The 27,256-nt window shown below is 40.6% G+C and overlaps 1 protein-coding gene across 8 annotated transcripts in view; it reads left to right on the top strand.

Moving 5' to 3' along the window:
- The window catches only part of lsamp (limbic system associated membrane protein), an 899,933-nt gene that overhangs the window by 807,362 nt on the left and 65,315 nt on the right, over window positions 1-27,256 (top strand). For all 8 annotated transcript variants that reach the window (XM_034701360.1, XM_034701352.1, XM_034701359.1 and 5 more), the window contains 2 exons: window positions 9,444-9,588; window positions 10,906-10,993. In XM_034701360.1, coding sequence (XP_034557251.1) covers window positions 9,444-9,588; window positions 10,906-10,993 — 233 coding nt within the window. The remainder of the gene's footprint in view (window positions 1-9,443; window positions 9,589-10,905; window positions 10,994-27,256) is intronic.

Here is a 27,256-nt window from a genome sequence, read left to right as displayed (position 1 = left end):
TTTCAAACACACATGCATCCACTGTTCAGTATATTCATATTAAAATTGAATCAGTTGTGTTAACGTGTTTCTGTGGCTCCATGTAGTGTAAAGGCCCAACACTTACACCATGTCCTAACTGCATGTGAGTGAGTGCCAGCGGCGAAATCAGCTTGATTACATCATTTTCTATCAGCGTATTGAATGCCGGCAAGCAATGCAGTGTGACGCAATGTGCCATTTTGACCCTGACACCTTGTCTCTATGTCATTCCTGTTGCCATGGAAGAGGAGTTTTTATTTTAGAAAGATCTCATGGGTTACTTTACCTTTACCTCATCATTACACTACCAAAACCTAAATAAAGTAGCATTTGGCTGAAGCAAGATGCTCCTGTGCTGCTAGTGTTGAGTAAGAAATGTTTGATTTTAGAGCTTGTTAGCTTTGGAAATAGCTCAGTTCTGTCATGATTTGGTTTTTTTTTACTTTGGTATTTTCTGTATGTTGTAATCTGTCTTTCAATTCCTTTTACTTTGTAGATTTACTTTGTAGATTTACTTTGTAGATTTACTTTGTAGATTTACTTTGTGTTTCATGTTTCCTCCCTGTCTGTATTCTGTATTAGTTATGAGTTATATCTTCCTTGTTGTTTATTAGTGATCATTATCTTGTGTTGTGTTCCTTGTGTGTGTGTGTATTTTCACTTGTGTCTCTTAGTCAAGTCTATTGTGTTTCCTGTTGTATTTTGTAGTTGATCCCTGTGTGTCTGGTGTAGTTTTACTTCCTGCCCTTGTGTGCTTCCCTCCACTTTGATTACCCTCATTAGTTTCACCTAGAGTACCGTGTCCACACCTGTTGCTCGTTACGTTGTGTGTATTTATTTTCTGGGTGCATCTCAAAGCTCTAAGCTGCAGTCTCCTCGCTCCTCGGCCGAACTGGAAGTAGTTACTGACGCGCCATTTTAACTTGCGTCCCAAAGCTCTGAACGCTGCTGGAGGAGAGAGGAGAGAGGAGTGAGGAGCGAGGAGACTGATCGGAGGAGGGATAATTGAGGAAACACGAGAGCAGACTTTGTGGAAGTCTTTTCTCAGACAGACACGCGCCCTTATTGAACACCTCTCACTGATTGGACGCTGCAGCAGCTCGGACTTCTCTGAAACTTAACATCAGCTGAGTTTAATAATAGAGAAAAGACGGACCTTAAAACAGTCACTTAGGGTGCCCTGAAACAGATCATAAACATACGTCGGCTTTTAAACAGTCTGTATGTGATGAGTTGAGATTAAAAAGTGTTTGATGTGAGTTTTAAACACAAAATACTGAACACAAAATCATAAATTCAATCCAACAGAGTAGGGGTGTCCCAATACAACTTTTTCACTTCCGATACGATTACTGCAGCCAGCCACCAGGGGGCAGACAGACTGAAAGCCTCACCACCAGGGCCGTGCCCGGCACGCTTGGTAGAGACCAAGCTAACACTGAGCCTGTCAGATAATAACTCCGCGTGTCACAGGAATGCATCACTTTTGTTTCTAAATATTAGACGCCCAGCGAGGACAAATATGAATTCTACATTATCAGTGATGCACTTTAGCTCGTTATAGTCTCGTTTTCTTCATGAAAAAATTAGTCGTATTGTCTTAATTTTCGTTAGTGAAAATAACACTGCTCTCCAGTTATGTAAAGGATTGTTCTTACGTTCAATAGTGGGCTCACAGAGATAGCTTGAGAAAATTCTCATGCTATTTTTTTGTGACGCTGCTTCAAATACGCGTTAAGGATGGTCGTATTAAACTGTCCCCGGTTCTGTGCCATCACGGGAAACTTGGTTGCACTCAGCTGCAACGTCTTTTCGGACTCAACAAAAATTACTGCCACACACGTCCGACATCACTCCTACTCAAAGCACACTGCTTATAACGGAGTTTCTCAAAATATGCTCGTTTTCTTCATGACGAGAAGTCTGAAAGTAAAGTTTGTCTGTTAGTAAAAACACTTGTTATATTTCCCGTCAGGTTAATACAGTTTCATATGAGGCTGATCATTAATGAGCACAGGGTTTGAAAATAGTTGCATGGTTTCTATTTTCCCTTGAAGTAATAAATAATTTATTAATGAGGCATTTTACCGATGAATCAATCCGTGATGCTTCAGGACAGAATAAACAGAGAGCAGATTCTATTCATGTGCAGGTGTTTGTTAAACAGGTAAACACAAAGACAGAGCTCTGTTACTGTTTATATTTATCAGAGTTATTACAGTGAACATGTGTGCAGACACAAACAGCTGTTAAAGCCGTCATCACAAACCGACATCGCTTCACGTGACGCTCCGGAGCAGAGGACGTCTCATTTCTCTAAATACAAATATCCTCTCTCCTCTGGTTTAATTTCCTCGCATCTCTGGTGGGCGGGACTAAGACGCGAGGAAACGACGCGAGGATGGACGTTTAGAGTTTTGAGATGCACCCTCTGTGTTTCCTCCCTTGTGTTGTCAGTTAATTTCCTCATTTGATCTTCTAGTGTTCTTTTTGATTTCCTTCTTGTGTTCCCCGTTCCCTAGTGTTTTCAGTTGGAGTTTTTGGATTGAATTTGCTTGGACTTGTAAGTGTTTGTTTCTTCTGTTGTCTTTTTAAAAAAAATGTTTTGCTAATAATTATTTCTAAACGTGGGTCCTCCTTTGTTCATAACCCATTTTGACATCTCATGAAATCTAGAGTTTGGTGCTTTTATAATATCCATATCTGTGATTGAAGTGTTTGGCCTTGTTTTAACACCTTGTACATCAGTTTGTAAGGTGCAAACACAGAAATATAGATGATACAGTTCCAGGTGGTCTCCTGCATATAGCTAATAGCATGTGGTTTATTTAGATGACTCTCAACTCGTTTGTAGTTCAATTAGGTTACTTGACTTGTACTCTGCTGTTTTAACCAAAAGTAAAACAGTAGATGATGAAGCTCTATAGCCAGACAGCATCTCCAGTAGGTCTTTTAATAAAACCTTTCTTCTCTATCTGTCCTTCGGGATAAACTTTGACTTTAATAGATATATATATTTAACCTGAAAAACAGACTATCTGGGGCAAGAAACTGCTTTGAGGACTTAAAAGGAATGATCTGGCTTTGACTTAGAATAAAACCTAAGCTTTGTTCCATCCAGAAGCTGAAGTTTCTCCTCTCTTTTTTCCTTGTGTCACTTTCTTCTTTTCAAACAATGTATTGTACCTCTCTGTCCTCCTCCCTGTGTCTGCCGTGCCTCCTGCCACATGCATACAGACAACAAAGACACAGAATTTACCTGCAAGCCTTGGCAGTGTTCGATCTAAAAGCCGATGTGCCAGTCTTGCCTTTAATCTTCATCGATTCATAAAAAAGTTGTTGAACTTTTTCAGAGAAAGTATTTTCTTTGTGTTTTGCAGGTAGAGGGTTGGTTATAATATACATAGAAATCTGAGAAAGGACATGGTTGCACCCGGGTACTTGGTGACACAGGTAGCCCAGTCTGCATGAGAAAGGAGGTGTGATGGGGATGATATGGAGGCAGCAGTTGGAAGGGGGTTGAAGGCAGAACGAGACAGACTAACTACAAAGGGAAAATGTAGGGGAAAAGTATTTTGTTAAGGGGTGAGGGGTGTCAGAGCAGCAAAAAACTGGAGAGAAAAGACAAGGTGAGATGAGGGGAACTCGGTATTGATGGGGATAGCGGGTGGCGAAGCTGTTCTGTCAGTCTTGGCACATCGTTTCTCTCATTACAGTTTCACTCCCAGGCTTCAGCCTGCTCTATGGTCCTCCCCCACGGCTAGCCCTGGAGCTGGGATCCATCCAGCCCAACCCTCCTGTCAACACAAGCCCAGCTCAGCAGCTCTGGCCCGGGCATCTGTCAGCCCACACAGTCCCCTGTCAGCTCCAGCCTAATGTCCAGTCCATATTGGCACAGCACAGCAGGGTAGAAAAAGAGTATAATATAGCAGAGCACAGCATCCATCAAGCAAGTCGGGGTAAAACAGCACAGGACAGCAGCTTCAGCATCCATCACAAGCAGACCCCACGGAATCCCATCCCACGATCTCTGAGGGGACTGATAAACAACTACGCCACTCTGCAAAATCCATATAAAAAAATACATTTCTGTTAACAAGCATAAGCAAATATTCTTAAAATCTTTTACAAGCCCTTTTATGTTAATGGAGTCTGTATTCTGCAGAGGCTTTTAAGCTTGGAGTGGATTCTGAAGAAGATTGCAAACATGTACATGCTGTTGTGATTAAAAGGGAGACTGGCAAGTATTGAGATTAATAAAGTCACACTTGCTAGATAACACAGCTGAGACACTGCATCATTGTGGGAGATGCAGCCAGGTAATGGGATGCATTTTCATTACAAATCGCTCAACCAGAGCTCTCTATTGCAATCAAATCGATTTTCCTGCAAGCGACTTGTTGAATGTGCCTCACATCAGGCCCGACGCAGACCGCATCGCTCTTATTTCTCATTCTGGTCAAGCAGTTTCCCCAGCATAGCCTGAGAAACCAGGCCCTGCGTAGATACACCTTGACAGCTATACTCTGCTAGGGGAGGGCAAGAGCTACAGGCAGACAACTGCTCTGACAAGTGATAGGAAGTTCTCTGTTTCCCAGCCAGTGGTTCATTAGCAAGAACAGGAAATAGCCTCTACTGAGCATGCTCGATTTTCTACACTTAAGGTTGTTGGGGCTCTCTGCGGGTTTGAGCAGTTCAGGGTGAAGACAGAAAAAAGCTGAGGACAGAAGGCAGCAGAGAAATTTCAACCATATGGTAGATCAATGAATAGCTCTTTTGGTTTCTGTTCCATGCTGTCCATTTTTTCTCAAACATGTTGCTGGAGAGATGAGAGGGGTGACGAGACCTGCAGAGAGGAGGAGGGTTAGATGGGATGAGAGGCATGCTAGATGAGAAAATAGGCAGGAAAAACAAAGGAGTATATGGCAGAGGTGAGAGATAAGATCATTTTAAGAGGCCAAACCTGGGTCTGATTGAAGGCTCTATATCATGGAAAGCACCATGTGTTGTGCATTCATTATCTATTATTGACCCATATGGAGAAGCATATGGTGACCACTTACTGCAAAGAGGTAATACAATCATGTACTTTTTGGATAATAAATAGTCCTAGTCACCTGTTTTTAATCCAAGAGCTTTGATGCCCATACGGAGGAACCGCACCAACTATGAAAGCACGATGCACAAGTAAAGCTACTTCTCTCAAATCATGAGAATCCATCTTTATACAACTCAAGTTATTGTACTTTCTCCTTTTGGAGTGACCTTGATTGTGATGTTCACACAGGGTTCTTCACAGTTGTACCAATTCTGTTTGAACACATTGTGAGACATAACCTGTATCACCATGACAGTTATTTTGCACAGTAAAACCCATCTTTATCTACATGAAAAATATAATTTCCATGTGTTCATTTAATCCTCACAGCTGTTTTTATTATTCACTTTACTGCTTTCTTTATGAAAGTGCAGTTTCCTTTCAACTTTTCTTTGCTGAATTCATTTACCATAGCGGCTCGGTTTTCCAAACACGTTTCATCTTTACTCAAAAGCACTTAAAGAGCTAAAAGCTTTTCATCCACACATTAATTGTGTGGTGAAGTCAGACGAGTTACAATCACATTCTAGGGATCATAAACAGCTGGCTGACTCAGAAATGCACAATAACGCCTTCAATCTTTATTTGCCCACAATATAGTAAAAGCTAAAAGCTGACACATCATCTTCTTTTATCTGACAACAGACTCTGATTATTCTGTAGTGATAAAAATATCAATGATACTGTGGTAACAATCTTAGCTCACAGATCTTTGTATGTTTAACTCAAACACAGGGGCTTTGTTGTTATCTCTTTAATTGATATCTATTTTGTGATCAGCAGTTATTAATTGAGGAAAACACTGTATATCTAAGATTAGTATCAGTAACAGACAGTGTGACAATAAGCTAATGATGAGAAATGCGTATGATGAACCCTGCATATGTTGAGCTGCTGACTCAATATTTCCATTAAACATTGTCAGTGAAGCTGTTATTTTGAAAGTCTGTAAATTCTACTAATAAATGCTTGTACAGTGGACAGCTACCTGTGCCACTGATACTATACTTACTAGACTGTAAGATCTTGATAGAGGTCAATTGGCATCTTACTTTTCATAGAAATCTCAAAGTTAAAAAATAAAAAGCTGATGCACACGAGCCATCATTCTTTTCTTCACTCCTTGTGCCTGCTTTCAGTCTCCTGCTTTGCTTCAACCTCTCCTCCTGTTTACTTCAAAGTAGACAATAACAGGTAATAACAGAGGAGAGGAAGCAAGCTCAGAGAAACAAACAACATGCAACCATTCAGTCAGACAGGGTGGTTTATTGCCTCACTGCAAACACTTAGAAGCTGTTCAACGTGTCACTACATGTCTTTATCTTTCACTAATATACAGCATTAACTCCAGTTGTTTAACAGTCAATCACAGCATGTGAGACACGACACACGGAGAAAGCAGCCTTTTTTTTACAGATGAACTTCAACTTGATAATCCCAGAGGGCTATTCTGCCAACAGACAGGCACAAATAAAAATAGAAGTAGACACAGAGAGGCATGAATGGAAAACATGCTGAGATGAATAAATAAATGAATGAATTCATCAAGTGATAGCTGGAGACTTAGACTACATGAGATCATCAGTGCAAACATCATCCATCATGGGTGAATGGAGAAACATGGTCATCAGGATGTAATAATATCAAAATATCATAATACATATAAATATTTTTAATATTGTACAAAATATTTTATCATGATATGATATTTATGAAGATGACTGGGAAATGATTCCAGTGATTGTAAAGGATGAGATTTTTTCCTTTAAAAGTAGTCTGACACGATGCCGGTTCGGCTCAGTGATTAAATTGCACGTCCCATTTCAGAGGCTGCAGTCCTCAGAGTGGGTGGCTCAGGTTAACTTCCAGACCTGTGGCCCTTTGCTGCATGTCATTCCTCACTATATCTTCTCAGTTACCTACTCTATCTGCTGCTCTCTCCAGAGGCACAAAAGCCTGAAAAGAAATAGGAAAAAGTCTTTCACTCATGCTCACAGTTTGAGCTGCATCCCTTGAAACCTTTAATGAACTACTGTAGCTGTTGTTAGTCACATTCAAGAGAACATTTACACTAATGGTGGAGTAAAACGAGGTAAATAGGTTCACATGAATCAGCACTTTACCTGATTGAGTTTTTCTAACTTGTCGCTGTTAGAGTCTGTGCCATGTTCTTTTCCATTTAACAGCCATGAAACACTGCCGTACTGTACCGTTTCCTGTTTGGTGTTTATGTGCCATCTTCAGTTTCATAGATTTCTCTTTATTAGCCTACAGTTTCTGTGTCTTTGACCTCTCCTTCCTTTTATCTGCTGAGTTAATCCCTTCATCCCGTTAGTTTTCCCAACCTCAACAAACCCCAGTCAAATGATCCTGACCTCTTTATGCAGATTGATGTGATTGCAATTAGTCTGTTGGAGTCTGTGATTAGAGTTGACTCCATGACCACAGTCTCCACAGTCACGAAATAATAGACCGTTGATATGTTATTAACAATCAGAGTCAGTAAATTTAAAGAACATTTTTTGATCACTCTCACTACAAAGATGACATGCAGTTGATCAGAAGGTGACACCAGGTTGAAGAGAAATCCTGCTTGCAGGAAAATACATCAGCCATGTCATACCGGAGAGCTGATTATAGGTAATAAAAAACCAACGGGTGTCAAACAAAGGTGGACACATTGTGCCTGAGTGGCTTATACTAGGCCTATCTCTTTTCATGCACACTACAAAACAGTGCATTGACTGTAACCTAACCAGTATGTTCAGCTTCTTTTATAATAACAACACTTAGCAGCTACAGTACACTTTGTCACAATTCAGTCAAGGAAAATACTTCAATGCTTTATGCACATTTTGCACATTTCCATCTAAATGGTATTTTCGATATCCGTTTAAACACCAGGGTCTTTACTAATGTAGTGAGGTACTGAGAGTGTGCACATGTAGCTTGCATGAATTAATCACTGCATTGGTCCCATAATTCATGGATGATTTGCAAAGGTTAAAGCTCACAGCTCATTCTGACTGAGTCATAAAGTGATCTATATTTGATTTGTGAGGCTCCATTTAGTGCTGCAGATGTTCCCTTTGGGTTTAAATCTTTTGTAGTTTTTCATGTTTCTCTGCATGATCAAAGAGAGATGTGTCAAATTAGTTTATGATGACTTTGACTGGAGTCCACCAATTAGAGATCTGCAGGAATTTGAAAGAAAAGTGAAAAACCTGCACACTTCAGAGTGCAGAAAGTGGAGGGTAGATGTCAAGCGTGTCAGTAAATACAGTCAGTTTATCTTGCTTCTGCACAAAGGGAAGAAACATCAACAGGGTTTCAAGCTGCGAGTGCAAGCCTTCAACAAATCTGACATCCAGCTCCCACTGGGTAACAGGCTGAGGTGACTGCACCACCACTTTTGTGCATCACCCGGGGTCACCTGCCAAAGATAGCCTCACTCCACTGCCTTGCTAATTTACTCTCTTGTATCCAAACACACTCCAAAACAGTGCGCACAGCCAAGACTCCGGGAGACGCTGGAATTTACATGCGAGGCGCATCTACTGTCGGCTTGCATTACAGCTGATATCCATTCTCAGTGATTCTGACGTCTTCCCAAATTTACATTTATTCATCAGGCTCACGCTCCTATCCTTCCCGTGCGAGATGTCTTGGCTCGAGCCGACTCTGCGCAATGTTCTGACAGCGAGCAACAACAAGTAAACAAGAGGGTACCGGTGTCCTTTTCTCATGCAAAAAAAACAGCTCGGTGCTACAGGAGATATATATATCAGAGACAAAGTGAGGCAGAATTAAACCAGGAAAGTGAAAAGACAGAGAGTTAAAGAGCGTCAATGAAAGCAAACGTGTGGGAGGAAAAGTGTTGAAGGAATGAATAGCGGATGGAAAAAGAAAGAAGTGCTCCTTAGCTATAGCTTTCTTTGTAAGACCTCCGGGTGAGTGCAGTGTTGAATCGTCTCATTAGGTTATCTAACTCTGGTATACCCTTTCTGGTCAGAGGTATCAAACACAACACGACTAAAATGTGTTGCCATATTCCCAGCTGGACCAACTGTCTCAGTAGATGATTGTGTTTTAAACCCTGACTTTAAAAGCCTGAGTTTCACACAGCTCACCCACTCAGTGGAATTGCATAATTGCTGTTATTTGTTTGTTTCCTATCTGCCAAAGTCCACATTTCCTCCTCCTAATATGTTTAATGAAAGAAGTTGCCTGCATTTTTTTCATTGCATTCCCTTTTAGATACTAAGCTCTTTATTTTTTATTTCCTTTTCACTACTGACTCAGTTTTCTCTTGTTGTGCCTGCAGGTGTTATGTTGATGACAAAGTGTCCAAGGTAGCCTGGCTCAATCGATCCAACATCATCTTTGCCGGCCAAGACAAGTGGTCCCTGGACCCAAGAGTAGATCTGGTCACTAAAGGACAGCTGGAGTACAGCCTGCGCATACAAAAGGTAATAACCACTGAGAGACTGGACTGGGCTGCACTACAGCTTTGTAAACATATATGAACATAAGGGTTCAGTTGACAGATATAAACAGAGATGAGGATGTATTTTGTAAGTAATCATGATACTCATAAAAACCCAGACTGACTTAAATGCATTCTGCTGAGAGCAAGAACTGTGTTTGATAAATATTTATCCTCATAATGATGCAGCAGATTTAGTCAGGGGGACTACTTCAATCTATACTGAACTCTAGGTTTAACACTTTTTATGTGCTTCCCTAACCATGAACCATACCAAATGGCAGTATAAGAAGACAGGAGCATGAAATGAATCCTTGCTCACTCCACTTAATACACTTGCATGAGTTTTGGCTTTGCTTCGCACCTGTTATCTTATATCTTTTATCTTACTGCCTCTTTACCGTCATTTATAAAATGCTATTTGCTGCCATGAAAATCTAATTTCCCCTGATAAATAATAAAATTACTTACCTACCCTTAATACTTATCCAGTGTTGGCACGACAAATAGTGGTGTCAGTAGTTTAATTATCTGGGTAGCTTGGTGGTAGCATTGCTGTTTTCTTGAATGAAACAGCTTTTTATAGCTGTTTTATTGACCAAGTAGTACGGTCAGGTAACACAAGCTACAGTTTTCCACAGCAAAATTGAGGCGCAGTCTTGAATGCTGCATCCATGTGCTAAGGTGGTCCAGGTTTCCAAGTTAGGCAATGTTCTTCCGACTTGAGTGTGTTCACCTGCTTTCAATTTGGAAAGTCAGAAAGTTGGAACCAACATTTTTTTTTCACATTGTTTGCAAACTGACAGCAAAAAAATAAAACAAAGATTAAAATGTTTATGAAAACAGGTACTGTTGTGCTTTCTGAGACGCTGTGCAAATGCATGGGTCTGGTGTAAAGTTAGCAACTGGAGTGCAGCTGATTTAATTGGGAAAAAAATGGGTCTCCGGTGGGTTTCAACAATCAAGCAAGACATGCTTGGAGGTCTGTTAGTGTGCTGATCATTTTTCATAGAAACAAAATTTAATGAGCTGAGAAACTTTCAACAGTACATCAAGTAACTCATCGTTTCAGGTAGAAAAAGACTTCAAGTCAGAGGAACTCATTTTTCAGGTGTTCTGAAGGAGTAGGGGAAAGAATTCTTGAATTTTCAAGTTGGCCAGAAAGATGTATTTAAGTTAACTTTATTAGAAAAGAGTTCCTGTTCATTTATGGTGGGTTTTTTTTTACGTTTCTGTAACAATATGAATAATAATGATGAAAAGTATTGTGTACAACAGTATTCCTTGTTATTATGTCTAGGTGGATGTGTATGATGAGGGGTCATACACCTGCTCCATACAGACGAAGCAGCAGCCCAAGACTTCGCAGGTCTACCTCATTGTACAAGGTAAGTTGCACACACATCAACACCAACAGTACGTGTTGAACATACAGAACAATGCATTTCCATGAATGAACCTTACTTTTCTAAAAATGTATTGTATATTACAAAAGCATGCTGCCACTCATCAGCCATGAATACACTTCCTTCATCAGCCTTGATTATAAAGACTAAGAGTTGTCATGGTTGACACCACACACAAGCTGCAGACATCAGTGTCCCTACTGCCCTATTCTCATAAGTGTCCCTCTGAGGGAGCTACAAGGAAAATATATGAATATGCATTGTTAGATAAAATACAGAATGTATCACAAACGCCCACCTTCAGCAACAGAATTTCTTGTTCAGGTTCAAATGAATCATACGAGCACTTGAAAAGCCTTCAGCAGTAGTTTTCCATTTCAAAGGAGAGGAAGTTATTTCTTCTGAATAGAGACAGCAGGAAAGTTGTGCACAAGAGATAATCATGAACAGAGAGAGAGAGAGAGAAGGAGTTCGGCGGTATTTGATCCAAGGCCTTGGGGTGGAAATTTTGCAAAGCTTTTCTCTTTTTCTTCTCTTCAGAATTTTCTTCTAAAAGTTCTCTTTTTGGGTTTTAAGGTTGTTGCCCCAGAGATACAGATGAGTGCACTGCTAAAACATCATCGATTTTCTGTACCTGAGAGGTTTGACAAAAAGATGTATGACTAGTCAAGTTCAGTTTTCACCATCATCATCATTCATCATCATCATTCATCATCAAGTTACATTCTAAAAATTTGGAGAGAGAGAGAGAGAGAGAGAGAGAGAGAGAGAGAGAGAGAGAGAGAGAGAGAAAGAGACTATGATGCTGGTCATCCACCATTATGCTTAGTTTAGTCTGGCTTCATTGTATAATAAAGTGTCGTCTGCATAGAGCTGAAAGACATTATATTTGAATGATGCTTACCTTACATCAGTACTTCAGTGTTACACTTTCATGGGAAGTTCTATATTTTTAGAAATGCACTTGCACAGAATAAATTAGATAAAAAAACACTAACACTTCATCATCACTTCATGCCTAGATGTTTGAAGCTTAGAGTTTAACAACTGGGTAGTTGCTAAACTCTTACAGTCTTAAAGAGACAGAAGATCAAATGAAGCGTTTCAGGCAGAAGCTTAAATGAGGGTTTTCAAACAGACTACTTTGAGAGAGAGATTTTTGAGCTGTAAATCATGTAAAGCTATTTCGGAGGTATCTGAAGGACAATATAAAGCTTGGAAATGGGTTTAATACCCTCTCTTGAAAAATAAGGTTCTGTGAGGTCTGCTTAAAAACCTATAATATGTTTTTTGAATTGCTGGTAACCTCTTGAGAACATGAATAAAATGCTGCAACATAAAAAATGGGTTAAACATCAAGGCCAAAAAAAAGCTTTCATTAACCATCAAAATGCCATTGCAGAGCCTCTGTTGTCTTGTTTTTCCACAGACAGTTGACATCATGTGTCGATAACCTGCCAGAAATAAGCTGCCTGACAGAAAAAGTGCAATATCTCAGGATCCCCTTTGAACACGTGTGCGGTATTTGTCTTGGTGTGCTTTTCTTTCAGCTGTAAAAGCTGCAGCTGTCTGTACAGTTATCCAATTCTTTCATTGATACTCAATATATTTTATTGTAACATATTGTTTCATCAATAGAAGTCTGTTTTTGTTTACTTCGCCCTTTCCATTTTAAACCTACTAACTGTCTGATGTAAAAGCTGACCCCAGATTAATTCTATAGGCTGTCAGTGGAGGAGATACATCCCACTGTAATTTCCCCACACAGAATAGCATACTAAAAAACTTATCATCCAGCTATGAACTGAAGATATCATCAATTCAGAGCATTTTAAAAGGTCAATATATGAAATGAATCTCCTCTCCTTGGATCCAGTGCTGCATAGCTTCTCCTTCCTAGAATCTATTGTGTCCGATGATTCAGCGTTTGATCATTGGAATGTCCTGTGTTGACTTCCAGAGTTTCTGTTGGCGGCCTCGTTTATCACGGCTAATGCGGACAGTTATAGCTGAGCATTGATTCTGTTGCTTTCTTGCCTTGCTGTTTGTCCTCTGCTCAGCCTCTCAAAGTCCCATTCACTTTCACTGGCATTGTAATGCTCATCTGTTTTTATTCCCCCTGTATGTGGGCGTAATCTCTTCCTTGAGGTTCAGTTCGTCATCTTTCAGCGAAATTGCAGTGCAACGATGAAGGCGTAGGTTTCTGGCAATTACTATGAACAAATGCAGTGAAGTTTTTATTTACTTCAAAACTGTGGTCAAATATTGAACACAGATGGGAGAAAAGTACTAATGTAAAATATGATTGAATAACAGGAGTTACATAAGTACAACTCTGCTTCCAACACTTGCACCACTGTAGTTTTATTCAATAATTTCTCTACTCTCGTCTTTTTTTGCGCTATGTGTAGGCTTAAGTCTTTCACAAAAGGAAATATAAGAATGTATCTTTGTGTGTGGCTCCACTATACCAACACAGGCAGAAACCGAAACCAACTCCAGAAAACCCAATCAACTCTGGGGGATAATAATTCACCCTGCCTTCATCTTTTAATGGGTATGAAAATGTTCGAACATCAAACATTGCCCCTGGTTACAGACCCATGAGCGAGTTCATATAACCAAAGCTGACAATTTTCTGCTAGCAGGCACAGGGGTGTAATTGGAAAACAAATGATCAGACAAAGTAAATTTGTGGTGGAAGAAAAAGTGGTGAACTTGCAGGACTCAGACAAGTGGTCCCAGGCAGCGGGGTCACTACACACAACATGAATCCTAATATGATGGCCGGCTTTTCACCCAAATCCTAGTTGATTCGTCTGAAAGGCAGACGTAGAAATTCAGCAATAGCATGTCCAGGCAAGTGGTATTATTATTTGAGAGCTTACCTTTGATGTTTTTTTAAGCTTGTCAAGATATTTTAAGTTGGTGGAAATGTAAGGAGTGTGTGTGGGTGCATGTGTGTGTGGGTGCATGTATACCTTAATAGCCCTATTTTTATGAGTCAGGCTTTTTCCTGTGTTGTTTCATGATTCACAGTTTAAGGGTCTTGAAGAATGTTACACTTTTGCTAAGTTTTCTTTAATCGGTGATTTTTAAATATGCAGAAGTTTTTATATAATAATATACTCTTTACTTTCTTTGAACTTGAACCAAATCCAATACCAATATCACTACATTAGAATTGCAACTGCATTGCATTGATGGGATTTTTGGAGTTTGCAGAAAGTTCAAGTTATATATTCCAGCATTTGATCAAGCTAAGAAAAAAAGTATGCTCTGTAGACGCAGTGTCTGACAGCAATCCCAGTGAGGGGGAACAGCCTGTGCTTTCATTCTGATATCCACACTTAAAAATCCTGTCTGTGGTCCATTTAAACTGCCTGGCTGTCATTAATGATAATGTGCCTTTCCCGAAGGACAGATGGCAGGAGTCCTTTTTTCTAAATGTGAAAGAAATATTTGACATACTACAAAATGAAATGCTTATTCCTTGATAACTTTTGACATGCTGGATGAGAAAAAGCATTTTTTGGATCCACTTAACATGGGAGAGATTCTGTAGAGGGACTTCAAGTCTTGTGCTATACTCATCAATTATAGTTTTCTTTTACTCTTTTCCCCATCTTTTCAAAATGCTTTGGATCCTCCAGAACCATCCTGCTAGCCAAAACTGATGGGTACACGTATCTGGTTCCAAACTTCCCCTCTAACAAGAAGTCAATTTTTGACTCAGCCTCTTCCACTATCTGTCCACAGGAGCTTGGGTCCAACCCTGCACACCGCAAGTGTTTACAGACTGTGAAGCTCAAACATTTAGAGCTCCCCCCACTGGCCCATACTGGCTGTAAAGGTCATAAACCCTTTCTCCTTCATGTTAACAGATGGCCCATGGGGTCAAACTATAAAATTAAAATACACATCAAAACATTTTTTTTAAACACACGCGTACTGGATAAGCAGAGTTGAGGGGGTGAGAGAAAACATAATGTTGCATTGTTCAGCATTTGTTGTTTAAATTATGTGAAACTGAGATGCAAAAATATTCAAATTCACAAAACCTCAGTGTATTAGGCAAATATCAAGTTGACTTCTACATCATCATCATCATGGAGGAACACAGATGTGTCACGACCAAGAATAGTGCAAAAATAAACGGGCGCTCCAACAGCAAAGTAAAGCTCATAAATGTTTTTAAGTAGAGCTAACACTTACACAGACATTAGTGTTTGGTTACTACACTAAACTAAGACGTAGTACATGATTAACAATATTCCTGCTGAACATCAGCATGCAAGCTTTACAGCATTCAGATGTTACAGAACTCAGTACAATGCTTTGCCCATGAAAAGCCTCTCAGAGCTGCTATGACTGTAGACTCATTTCTGTTTGAATCTTATTGTTATATCTATTAGACAAATGATGGTGGAGGTCCAAAATGCGGTGCTGAATAATACTAATAATTGGTGGCAAGGCTACATTTGGAAGAAAAGAAGGTGTAAAATAGCCTCTCTTTGCAAATCCATACAGACTCATACAGACATTTTTAAAACTATTACCACAGCAGCCGTGTTTTAGCCAATTCAGCAAATCTCAACATGCAGTGCAAATATGTTTTAAAACGCAGCAGCCTGTGAGTGATTAATTCACCTCACCATGTCCTCTTATAATGCTCATCCCACTGGGCTGGAACTTTAGTTCATTTATCCTATAATGTAACTAACAATCTGCCTGCAGGATGCTGATCCCAATCAGAAATATTACAGCTTGTTGAACTCTGGCCTCCACTACCCATCAGCCAGTGTTCATTTAATGTTACTGTTTGACTAGATACAAATATGGTCAGGGAATGATTTAGCTCTAATCGTTCAGTATCTCAGATGACTGGCCTCATCAGGAGACATGAGTCAATCGAAAGTCAATCTGTTGAATCATGCATCCCATGCTAAAAGAGCCATAAGAGCTTGATGGATTGCGACAGGCAATAACCTGCAGCCAGTGATTGTATAAGAAACGGATGTGTCCACATGTGCACTCATTTCTTTTAAGGTGTGCTTGTCTGTTTATTTTAGACATAATGAGTTCCTTGAAGTCTGTCAATAGTATTGACTGCTTGTTTTTTTAGCAGCTGCAGTTGGCATTGTCCTTGGTACCTTTTTTCTTTTAACGACTCCGTCCTCTTTCTCTTTATTCAAGGGATAGAAGTGCCTGGTAAACACATTCTTAGCATGCAGCCCACCCAACAGGTACAGGTAGAATTCAGCAGCCAAATTAAAACAGTCATATCAAATTCTAATTGCAGAACTCATAAACAACTATGGAATTATCAAAACTTCCTAAATACAAGATTTAAATGTTCTTTTTTTCTTAGGCTCCCCATAAGCGTAACTATCGGCTATTCTTCCTGGGGTTTAACTTGCATACAATCACAATAACACACTTACACAGAGTACAACATAACCAACCCACCAACAGAAAGTGAAAACAGTTCTTCTGAATGAAATACAAACAAAATGGCCTTTCATTTAACAGACACTTTGCAAAACTCATGATCACAAGTCGAAATTCATGTCATAGTTAGCTTTCATTATACCTACAGATACTATGATGTATATACAGACTCATACACATATATGCTTGCTTGCATATATAATTTTGATAAACACAAATCATTGTCTGAATGACCGTTTAGTTTATAGAATATGTCCCTGGCTATCATGCGTTAGACACATTAATTACATCACAAAATGTTGCGTCACATTTTGCACAAAAAGAGCTTCACACTTTGCATTATAGGCCATAGTATTTGAAAAAAAGAGTCATATAAGAGCAATACATGCTTAGGCTTAAGTCTCCTTTCTCAATGTGGTAACTTACCTTAGATTTTAGAATTCAATTAAGTAGTACTGTAACTTATTTATCCCATGAATGTATCATTTTAATTGGTCGTTTGTATTTAAAAGGGTTGTAAACATGGTCTTTAAATAAATTGTTGAATACCATGTGAACTTAATTGAATAGAAATGAAATGTATGTTTACAATGGATTGAGAAAATACTATGTGACAACTAACTCTGGAAAGCTTAAGCCATTATTGCAGATGAGTTAACGCCATACTCTCATACCTCATCCTCTTGCTTTATTCATAATTTAGTTTTAAATGCAATGCAGCACACATAAAACAAGAAGTCACACTTACTGAATGAAGTATTCTTGGTTATATTTCAATAAATCGTATTCCCATAGAGTTTACGACCAGAGCCAGTCTGCCTTGGCAACCTGGATTAGCTCTTAAATCTACAGGTTATCACCCATACCTTCCTGTTGAGCAGCTTTGTCCCCCAAGACAGATGGCATTATCCATTCATAAATGTCAAAGAGACAGAGTGACTATAAAGTAGCAGACAAAGCAGCTGTTGTCTGGCTTCTTTGACCCTATTTCAGTATGCTGTATCCGTTGAGAAGTGACACATGATGTGCTGCAGACGGTTTGTAGTGTGGAGAATTGACTGAATTGGTGCGACAATAGGATGCTGTGTGTTTTTGGCCGTGGCATGAAATCAGACAAATATAGTTATGGCCTAGTGCAGCGTTATCAGTCTATTAAATCTTGCTCAGAGAAAAACTATTTTTCTGCACATCCCAACCACATTTCCCCTTAAGCTTGTTGGTTGTTTCAACCTTTGTTTTGTATCTGGCAAGCCCTCTTATGATTGTTTTTAACAGTTTGAGCCCTAACCTTATTATTGACTCTACCTCAGCTCCAGGAAACCACTTTATCCCGACTGGGCATCACTGGATTTTGCAATAAAAGATAGGAAACATACAGTGAAATACCTCCGCTTCCACACTTATCTATATATCCTTCCTTTCATTTCTTCCACCCTTGTATCACAATGCTGTGATATTTAAGGAGCTTATCCGTAGAACTCTCTAAAGGCACTCATGTCACTCTAAAGAGAACCCAAGCAGGTGGGGGCAGGTGTGTGTGCACCCATATACAGTATGTGGTTTTATCTTGAACTCAACAGTGTGGGCAAGGTGGAAGACTGACCTTTTAACAATTATCATGGGACAATCAGAACCTTTCAGTGGTGTCTTTGGAGCCAGTCACTTTCAACCGCCTACCCCTCTCCACCTTTCCCGTCTCACCAACTCCCTTCACACTTCTTGGTCTTTGACCAACCCTTATCTGTGCTGTTGCTGAGGTATTCTGGTACTTCCTGTCTCACTACACTGACATGGACAGGAAGGGAGACAGAAATATTGAGAAAGCCAGATGGATTTAAAATATGTAGTATTGGCAATGTCAACATTTTTTTGTATTCAAGCACCAAATCATGACAAAAGTGAACAACAACAACAACAAAAAAAAAATGTACAGAAGAGAATAAGTCTAGAACAAGATTAATTCATCATGAGTGAGCACCTGTCAAAAATGACAGATAAAGCCTTGAGCTGAATTATGGCCTGTAGCTAAAATGTCTCCCTGAAACAGACATAAGTATAATGTGTCTCTATTAAATGCTAAAAGGACCAAACAGAACTAAACTTATTGACAACCATCAAATAATTAGAGTTGGCGTTGTAGTGCCTGTGATGGAGGGCAGAGCAGAAAGATACACACAGCAAACATAAATAAGTTTGACTTCAGTCACAAATTAACAAAATCCTCTACCTTCCTGCATGTTTGTGTGGATGTGTAGACAGTTATTTAGAGCATAACATCTGTGAAAAGTCAGAAAATAACTTCAGTTTGGCTGCTTTGGTTACTTTTCCAGTTCTCCCTCTCTTTACTTTATTTGTTGATCGATCCCTCCAGCTCACTTTTTCTCTCTCCTTGTTGGCTGACTGGATGTCTGTTTTGTTTTGTTCTGTCACAAGATTTGGTGCCTTTCGATACTATCAACTGTTACAATAATGGATTCTGTCCCATTTTAGAGCACATGGTATGAAATATACAGACGTTTTGAAAATTATTATTATTCCTGGACACATTGGTAAAACAGTCATTTGGCGAAATAATGGGATGGAAGGAAAAGACCAATCTTAGATAGATAGATCTTTATTTGTCCTTAATAAGGAGATTTGTTGCCACCGTCTGTACAGGAATACATGTATGAACACATAACCTAAACATCCACCCAGCCTCACAGCAATGGTGCCCAGCACCCCACAAATATACACACCAGACACATATGCACACACTGGGCAATATAAAACACACCGAACACATATGAACACACTGGACACATATATGCACACCGAACACATATAACACCACCGGACACATTACAGTGGCATTCTGTTTAGCAGTGCTATGGCCGATGGGACGAAGCTTCTGCCAAACCGGGCTCGCCTACAGTAAGGGGATCTGTTTACTGCGACCGGAGGGGAGTAGTGTGAGACCGAGTAGAGGGGGGTGTTGGGGGTCCAGTGTTATAGTGCGTGCTCTGCGTATGATGGCTCTGTTTGTTGAGGTCAGACAGGTGGGTGTGGGGAGGCGGATGATTTTGGTGGCAGTGTTTGTGGTGTGTATGAGTTTGTTTTTGTTGGAGACAGTTAGCATGTTGTAGTAGCAGGGGAACAGTAGAGGAGAATGGGTTGGATGATGCTTTGGTACAGTAACAGTAGAAGGTGGGGGGCGACAGAAAGTGCTTTGAGTTTGCGGATGGCAGAGAGTCTTTGTGGCAGCGTTTGTGAATGTCAGTGGTGTGTTGATCAAAGTTGAGTTTATTGTCCAGGGTGAGTCCGAGATATTTGAAGTGATCCACCATTCGACTTGCTTGATTGTTGATGTGGATGGGGTTGTGAGCCGGGCTGTGAGGCTGGAGGAGTGAATGACCAGTTCTTTTGTTTTTGAAATGTTCAGCTGAAGGTGATTGTCCGTGCACCATAGTGTGAAGTGGGAGATGGGAATCCTGGTAATTTAGAACAGAGTTATTGTCATTAAGGAGGGCAAGTATGGCAGTGTCATCAGAGTATTGTGAAATATGTGTGGTTGTTGAGGGCTGATGCAGTTCATTGGTGTAGAGGGTGTACAGGAAGGGGACTCAGGACACAGCCTTGAGGGGCACCGGTGTGGTGATGGTGGTTGAGATGTTATTGTGACTACTCTGACTGCTTGTGGTCTGTTGCTGAGAAACTGTGTATCCAGTGGATGAGAAGTGGAGAGACGTTGAGATGGTGGAGTTTACTGATCATCTGGTGACGTGGATGGTGTTGAAGGCAGAACGGAAGTCGATGAAGAGGAGTCTGGCAAAGTTATGGGGTGATTCGAGGTGTTGCAGGAGGGAGTGAAGGAGGCATGCCACAGCATCCTCAGTCCCCCTTTTGGCCTTATAGGCAAACTGATGCTGGTCCAATTGCGGTCCGACAATTGGGAGGACGGTGTTAAGGTTCAGTTTCTCCAGCACTTCATGATTAATGAAGTGAGTGCAACAGGTCGGAAGTGGTTGAGTTCAGAAGGGCGAGGTTTTTTGGGTACTGGTATGATGGTGGAGATTTTCCATGATGTTGATACCAAGGCGGTCCTGTAGGATTCCAGAAGATGGAGTGGAGGATTGGGGATAGTTCAGCGGCACAGTTCTTAAGAACCCGGGCCCTGGATACCATCAGGTCCTGCAGCCTTGCCTGGTTTGCATCTGCACAGCTGCCCGGCGCACGTCCTCCGCTGTGAATGGAGCAGAGTGAGGTGGTTCCAGGATGGGATGGATTGGTAGTAGGGTATTGCATTTTGTGTGTAGTTGATGGTGTCTGATCTTGAGTAAAAGGTTTTCAGATCATCAGCAATGAAATGGGTCGGTTATTGCAGACAGCTGGGGTTTGGAGGCATAACCAGTAAGTGACCTGACTTTGTCGAAAGCTTGTTTAGTGTTCATGGTGCTGAATTCCAGTTCGAGTTGCTCTTGTATTGAGTTTGCTTTGATTATGTCGTTTTTTTATTGGACGGTTAATGGCTTTTTAGTGCATCCAAATCCTGCTTGTGAAAGGCTGTCTGCTTTTGCTTTAAACTGTGCTTCCAATCTTGGAAACCATCGGCTGATATCCCACAGCAATATCCTCTTGTGGTGACAGCTTACTTTTTGCAGCTTTCCGCTTCACCCAGCAGGTAGTTATAAAGGACTTCTGACTGGACTTCCTTTTCCTTGTGTTGCCATTCTTTATGTCCTGACAAGCAACTTAAAAAAGTAAGTTGGAGCTAGTGTTGAGAAATGATGCTATGGAGTGGATTGTTATCTGCACATCAACGAAGTTTCCTGTTAAGAGGCATTAATTAAAGCTAGATCTCCTTCAATTGGCTGCCAATGGCTACTAGGAATGCATAGCTGATGCATTTCACCCCTGTTGCTCTCTGCAGGACTTTTTTTCTTTAAACAGCCAATACCAGCTGAATAACAAGTGGAGGATACTATTTGGATTTCAAACAGACATCAGAGCACCTCTGATACCAATATCTAGTCCTGCACCTGTAGACATTGCATTTGTATGCATGAACTGTTAATAGAGAGAAGATAGAGATGAACAAAATGAGAGACAAACATACAGTCATATACATATGGCTATCATTAACTCTAGTTGTCTGTCTGGGTTTACTGCCACAGCCCCGTGATCAAACTCTAAGAGACATTTTGCTTGTATTGCCGCCAGCCATGAAGCCTAGATGACATTCATTTTTGCAGGATGAGCTCTCTTTACCTGTGTTATAAAAAAACATGTAAAGGGAAATCAATGAAGCTTCAACTTATCAAACAAAAACAAAAAACACATCAACAAGATGTCCTCTAGCAGAACTCCATCCAGCAGTCATAGCAGCCTCTTAGTGAAGGCTTGTTATGTTTTTTTTGCAGCAGCCACTGAGCACATGAAGTATGGAACTTAAGGCCATCAACACAATAAATTCTGTATCCAATGTCAAAGCTTGAACCACACACACCAACCTATGTGCTGCTTCCTCTGCAGTTAAAATTAAGTGTGTGATATGCTTTGATGAACCATGATCTTCAACTATCTTGGATGTAAGAACTACCCACTAGATAAAAAGTTAAAATGATGATACAATACTTTTAGACTAAACTATCTTAACCAAGTGACAGATTCCTCCACATAACGTGTTTGGCCATCCGATGAATATTATGAGGAATAAAAACTTTTTGGCAAGTAACAGCCGATTTTCATGTTGTCCAAAATAAAATTGTGCACCACAAAATTATGGAGATCTGCTCCTGCTGCATCTGTCTTTGTCTCCTTCCATCGGCAGGTTTTCTCTTCTTAAACTGTTGGTTATATCAAGACCAATAGCAAACAAGAACTCAAAAAAGGGTCCATCTGTTAAACTGCACAAGCAGGATCGGTTTCTTTTGGCTTTTGGCTGGGATCCCCTTTTTTATTATTCTGTTCAGAGCTCAGGGTGTTCCTTTGGAGGAAAATGTTTGGTAAAGTTTAAAAAAAAAAAATGTTGGACAGAATGAATCACAACTTGATTGGGACTTGCAAATAGTGACTTTTCTCCATCTTTGGACTGAACCAAGACATTTCATTTTAATCACAGAAATCCTACAGAACAGGCATTAAATCCTCTCCTCAATAAAAGACACACAGGTATTATAACTATTGTATATAGGGTCATTGATCAGTGTAGGCTTCAAAGTTCTATAAAACACACTTGCAGCTCCTTATTTCTGGCTTTTAAACCCTTAAACACTGTTAGTAAGAAATTGAAGTCCAGGGTTCAAGCACTCGCAAAGCCCCGAGTAAACCCTGCAGAAGCTCAGGCTTTTGTGAGGGCCAGACATAAGCCCTGCCATGCCTCATTATAACCGCCGAGAGCATGACAGCAGACCAGTGACTAGACACGTATCCATTCACGCCAGCCCTCCAGGGACATGATTACATGTAGTCGCCTATTACTCTATGTAGCAACCGAGGAGGATGGAGCACAGGACAGAGCAGCGACACACATTTCCTATTGCCTTTGAACTTTCATAATGAAACTCCCTTCTTGAAGCTTTAATGAAAGCAACAATTTACCATTCCCTTTTTCTTCCTTGGCTGCTGAGCTTATGTTGCTAAGACTACATCTCTAAAACATGAAGGGGAAAAAAAAACTGGTCTCCCTTTAATCTTCTTTATGCTGGCTATGAGAGGTGCTCTCATGCATTTAAATGGGGCCATCCCGTGGACACACTCGACAGCAGGGGTATTCACAGGGGCTGCAGGTGAGCCGCCGGGGCAATATTTCACAGACTAAACCAGGCGAGCCAGTGGCCATCGCTTCTGGACAGCAGCTCCCCAGTCTCTGATATAGGGGATCACTATTTCTTTCTCCATTGCCCCTGCTCTCCTCGCTCATACCCATTACTTGTACTGAACCCGCCAGTATCCCTTCCTTCTATCTTTTTTCTGTCCACTGTGTGACCTGGGCCTGTCAGATAGATGGACAGGCCTTGCTCTTGTGAATGCCTCTGGAAGTGAGATTAAATGGCAGAGGTTAAACCTGACCTGAACCTGCTTTCTCTTAGGGAACAGATGAGGTTATGTGTGTGTTAAGGTTGTGTCACTGCGTTTCTTGTATGTCACACCTGGAATATTGTCCTGTATAGGTAAATATATGGGCTTGTGATGGCCTTTTGTTTGCTTTTTAACATTTCACCCCTCTGTGGTTTAATAGAATGCTGTCACCTTTACTTCAAGGTCTGTGCCCTGCCTTTCTATGGCTCACCTGCCTTGTGTGCATGTTGTGCTCTTGTGTGAACTTTCCCCACTGATGTTCAGGTCAATCCCGTGGCTAGGCCTTGATCCTACTTTCATCACCACGGGCTGAACAAGAGCAGAAAGGCAAACATGGAGGATTGCTCAGAGACATGACAGCACAAATGAGCAGTTTGCTAAATATTGGGGGAAATTGCTAATTTTTAACTAGTGGCACCATCAGGTGACTGCTGTGGTCAGGTAATGACTTCAGCCTATTAGGTCCACTTAGCCCGGTGAAGTGGAGAGAACAGCATGATGAGGAATCATTTGTGTTTTGTGTACACTTGGTGTTTGTCAGCGGCACAAGCCTGCACACGCTGAGATTTCTGCTCTGAGAGGCTTCCTGATGGCTCACTTGTACCAGACTTAACACTGCTGGGACCCATGTGGCTTCAAACCACTTCCCAACCTTTCCTTTACCTCTCTCTGCTGTCAGCCATCAGAAAAATCAAGTACTGCCTTTTTCTTCCACAATAGAGGCATGATCCAGCACTCCTTTTATCCACGCTGAAAGAGTGGTTTGATGGATATCACTTTCATTTTTTCTGGGTCTGTCACTGGGTCAGCACACTTTGATCCAGACTAAAAAAACTCAAATAGTGCTTTGGGTCTGAGGACACTTTGTACAGACATTCATGTGTTGGATAGGATGAATACCACTGACTCTGTGATCCTCTGCTTTCCCTTTGGCTTCAACATGAAGTTGATATTTGTGGTAAGTGAAATTCTAAAAAGGAAATATTTTTCAGAGGCCCTATTAAGCTCTTATACAAAACTGTTTTACAGATTCACTGTTTTGCAATATTGAGTGGATGTCAGATTTCTATTTTTTAATTGTAATTTAACCTTCAGCGCCCCCTGCCTTATAAATCTGTTAAACTAAGAATTTATTATAAATTGCTTATTTGACTTTATATAAGCTCTCAGTCAGGAAGCTATTTAAAAAAATATATATTAATAATTATTTCAATTTATCGTTTTATCGACTCAGATCTATAATGACCGCCTTGATTGGTTTGAAGCTTGCAGATACTCCTTATCTGCTTATTTCCTGCTCTGTTTAACAAACGTTTTCCCCAATGAAGAACTTTTTCTGTAACATTGTTCATAAATGTAGTCTTCTCTCCTACAACAAAACAAACCAAACTCTTCCCATTGCCAAAGCATTAAGGTCAAAACCCTTTCCATGCATGCCCTTTGGTGGCTCTTATTGTCATCCAAGGTACCCATCAGGGTCTGCATGAGACAAACTGAGTTTTCAACTAAATTATGTAAACTCATCCAGTGTTATTTGAGTCACTCAGGAAACCTGCTCTTGTGTAACATAAATGTAAAAAGTCTGCTTGGGATGGCGGATGGGGACACAGGATGAGCCAAACAACATAGGACCCTTGAAACAAAGGAGTAGGAGCACTGCTGGGTCTAGTAATCTAGTAATCTGGCATTGACTAATCTAAAAATACTTGCTTGCCATTTAAATAATGTCATATAAATTATATTGGAAGCCTTGGATTGTTCTTTTGAAGGACGGGCAAATTTTAAAATTTGATTGAGATGACTTTTTACCCATGCAGTAACCCCCTCATTAGATGAAATAAATATGAATTAAACTTGTGTAACCGAGTTAAAAATGCACTCCATTATTAAGTCTGGTTAGCAATTTATATTTGAGATTTTCATCTTTCATGTAATTCTGTTGAGTATTTGTGAACTTATCTCCATGAGTCATCGTATTGCCTGTTATTATTACATGAATGTTTCCTTTGAAAATTACCTTTTGTGCACTAAGAGGCTTCTGTAGCTCCACCTGTCAGTCCCTCACAGCGCTGTTTTGCACTCAAAGTTGTGTGGAAAATGAATGTAATGCTATTTAATATTTGACTTTGGAAACTTATACAGGTAAAGTTGTTACCTTTGGTGTTTATTGTCTTTTAGGTTCAGGTTCGGGCTTCTATGCATTTCTTGAGAGAGGACGGTGGTAGAGCAGAACACTTGGAGGACAGACACATGGTATAGGGCCAGAGGGTGCAATCAAACTTGGGCTGCCTGCTTCCTGAGCGTAGCCTCTGTCCATGCAATGCGCAATCAAACCAATAAGCGAAACAATCGCCCCTGGTGTATATTGTGTACTGTTAAGGCTGATTTATACCTCAGCCTCTCCCCTACGCAGCAGGGGCTGACGCGGACATGAGCACCACATACTTGTGCGTCGGTGTGTCTGTGTCGCACAGCAATTCTCCGCCGAAACGCTTGAGGGCAGTGCGGTTTCTCTGATAACCGGTCGCCTGCTTCCGGCCCCGCTATGATCTCTGTTTACTTTTCCACAGAGATTCAGAGCGTGTTATGTTAATCTACAGCTGATACATGTTGCTGTTTATCATACAGACATGATTACATGAAGAATATAGAGGAGGAGTTGGAATACACAGCCGATGTGCGGCCGATGTCCGGGATCCCGGAAGTGCTGTAAATGCGGGAAAGACAAAGCCGCCGAGCGGACCAATCACAGAGCTTGCGGTCCGCGTCGGCTCTACGGGGAGTTACATTTTTGAGGAGGTGCACGTCAGCTACGTGTGTAGGCCTCGGCTTAGGTACGGGAGCTATGCGGACCCCCGGCGTAGGGTACGCCGTTGATTCAACGCATAAGTATAAATCAGCCTTTAATGTTATGTTACCAAGGTGTGGTTTCATATCTAAGTGTTTGACGGAAGTTTTCCCAATATTTTCATTCAACATTTTGGACACCATTTGTAGTACAGTATAGCACCCTGTGTCACGTGATAAAAGTAGCCCTGCAGAGATCTCAAAGTGTAAAATATCTTGTTGTGCATGTTTAGGCGTGGAGTGTCGGAATCCAGAGACCAGAAGGCAATTAATGAGCTTTATAATCTCATGCTGAGCGAATAATGCTGGAAAACAGTCCATGTGTCATCTCCCTCTGTCCCTCTCACATCTGTTACACTTGTTCAGGAGTTTAAGTCCCCTGTGTGAATCCAAAAGAAAGTGTTGTGTCACTGTTTAATCCTTGGAATGTTTTCCCCTTTTATGTGCATTTAATTTTATCAAACTGATTGTCTGTTTGAAAAGAAGAATGCATACGCTAACCAATGAGTCTGTGTTATACGTAACATGTACGTGAGGCGCATAATAAACAACCCAAAAAAAACTAACAAACTAGCTAACTGAACAAATGTGAGCAACACAGGCATGTGGACGTTAACCTGCAAGGAGGACTGAAGGCTCGTGGTGCTAGCTCTACTGACGTCAGCTTCATTCAGCAAACAAATTTCACATCCTTTACCCACAGACTCCTTCAGCCCATGTTTTGCCTCGTTAAAAAAAGTGTTGATTGTTTTCTGATTGTTTTCTTACCTAAGAGTTTGTAGGAATTCTAATTTCCAATAAAACCACTAGGAAATGAATCACTTCCAATCATCCCTCGTCAAAAAGCCTCAGAATGCTTTGGCTGAAATCTGTCATATTCTTTGTATA

Source organism: Notolabrus celidotus, chromosome 14, assembly GCF_009762535.1.
Source record: "Notolabrus celidotus isolate fNotCel1 chromosome 14, fNotCel1.pri, whole genome shotgun sequence".
Taxonomy (NCBI): Eukaryota; Metazoa; Chordata; class Actinopteri; order Labriformes; family Labridae; genus Notolabrus; species Notolabrus celidotus.
The sequence above is the reverse complement of the archived record's forward strand: the minus strand, read 5'-3'. Positions and strand labels throughout refer to the sequence as shown.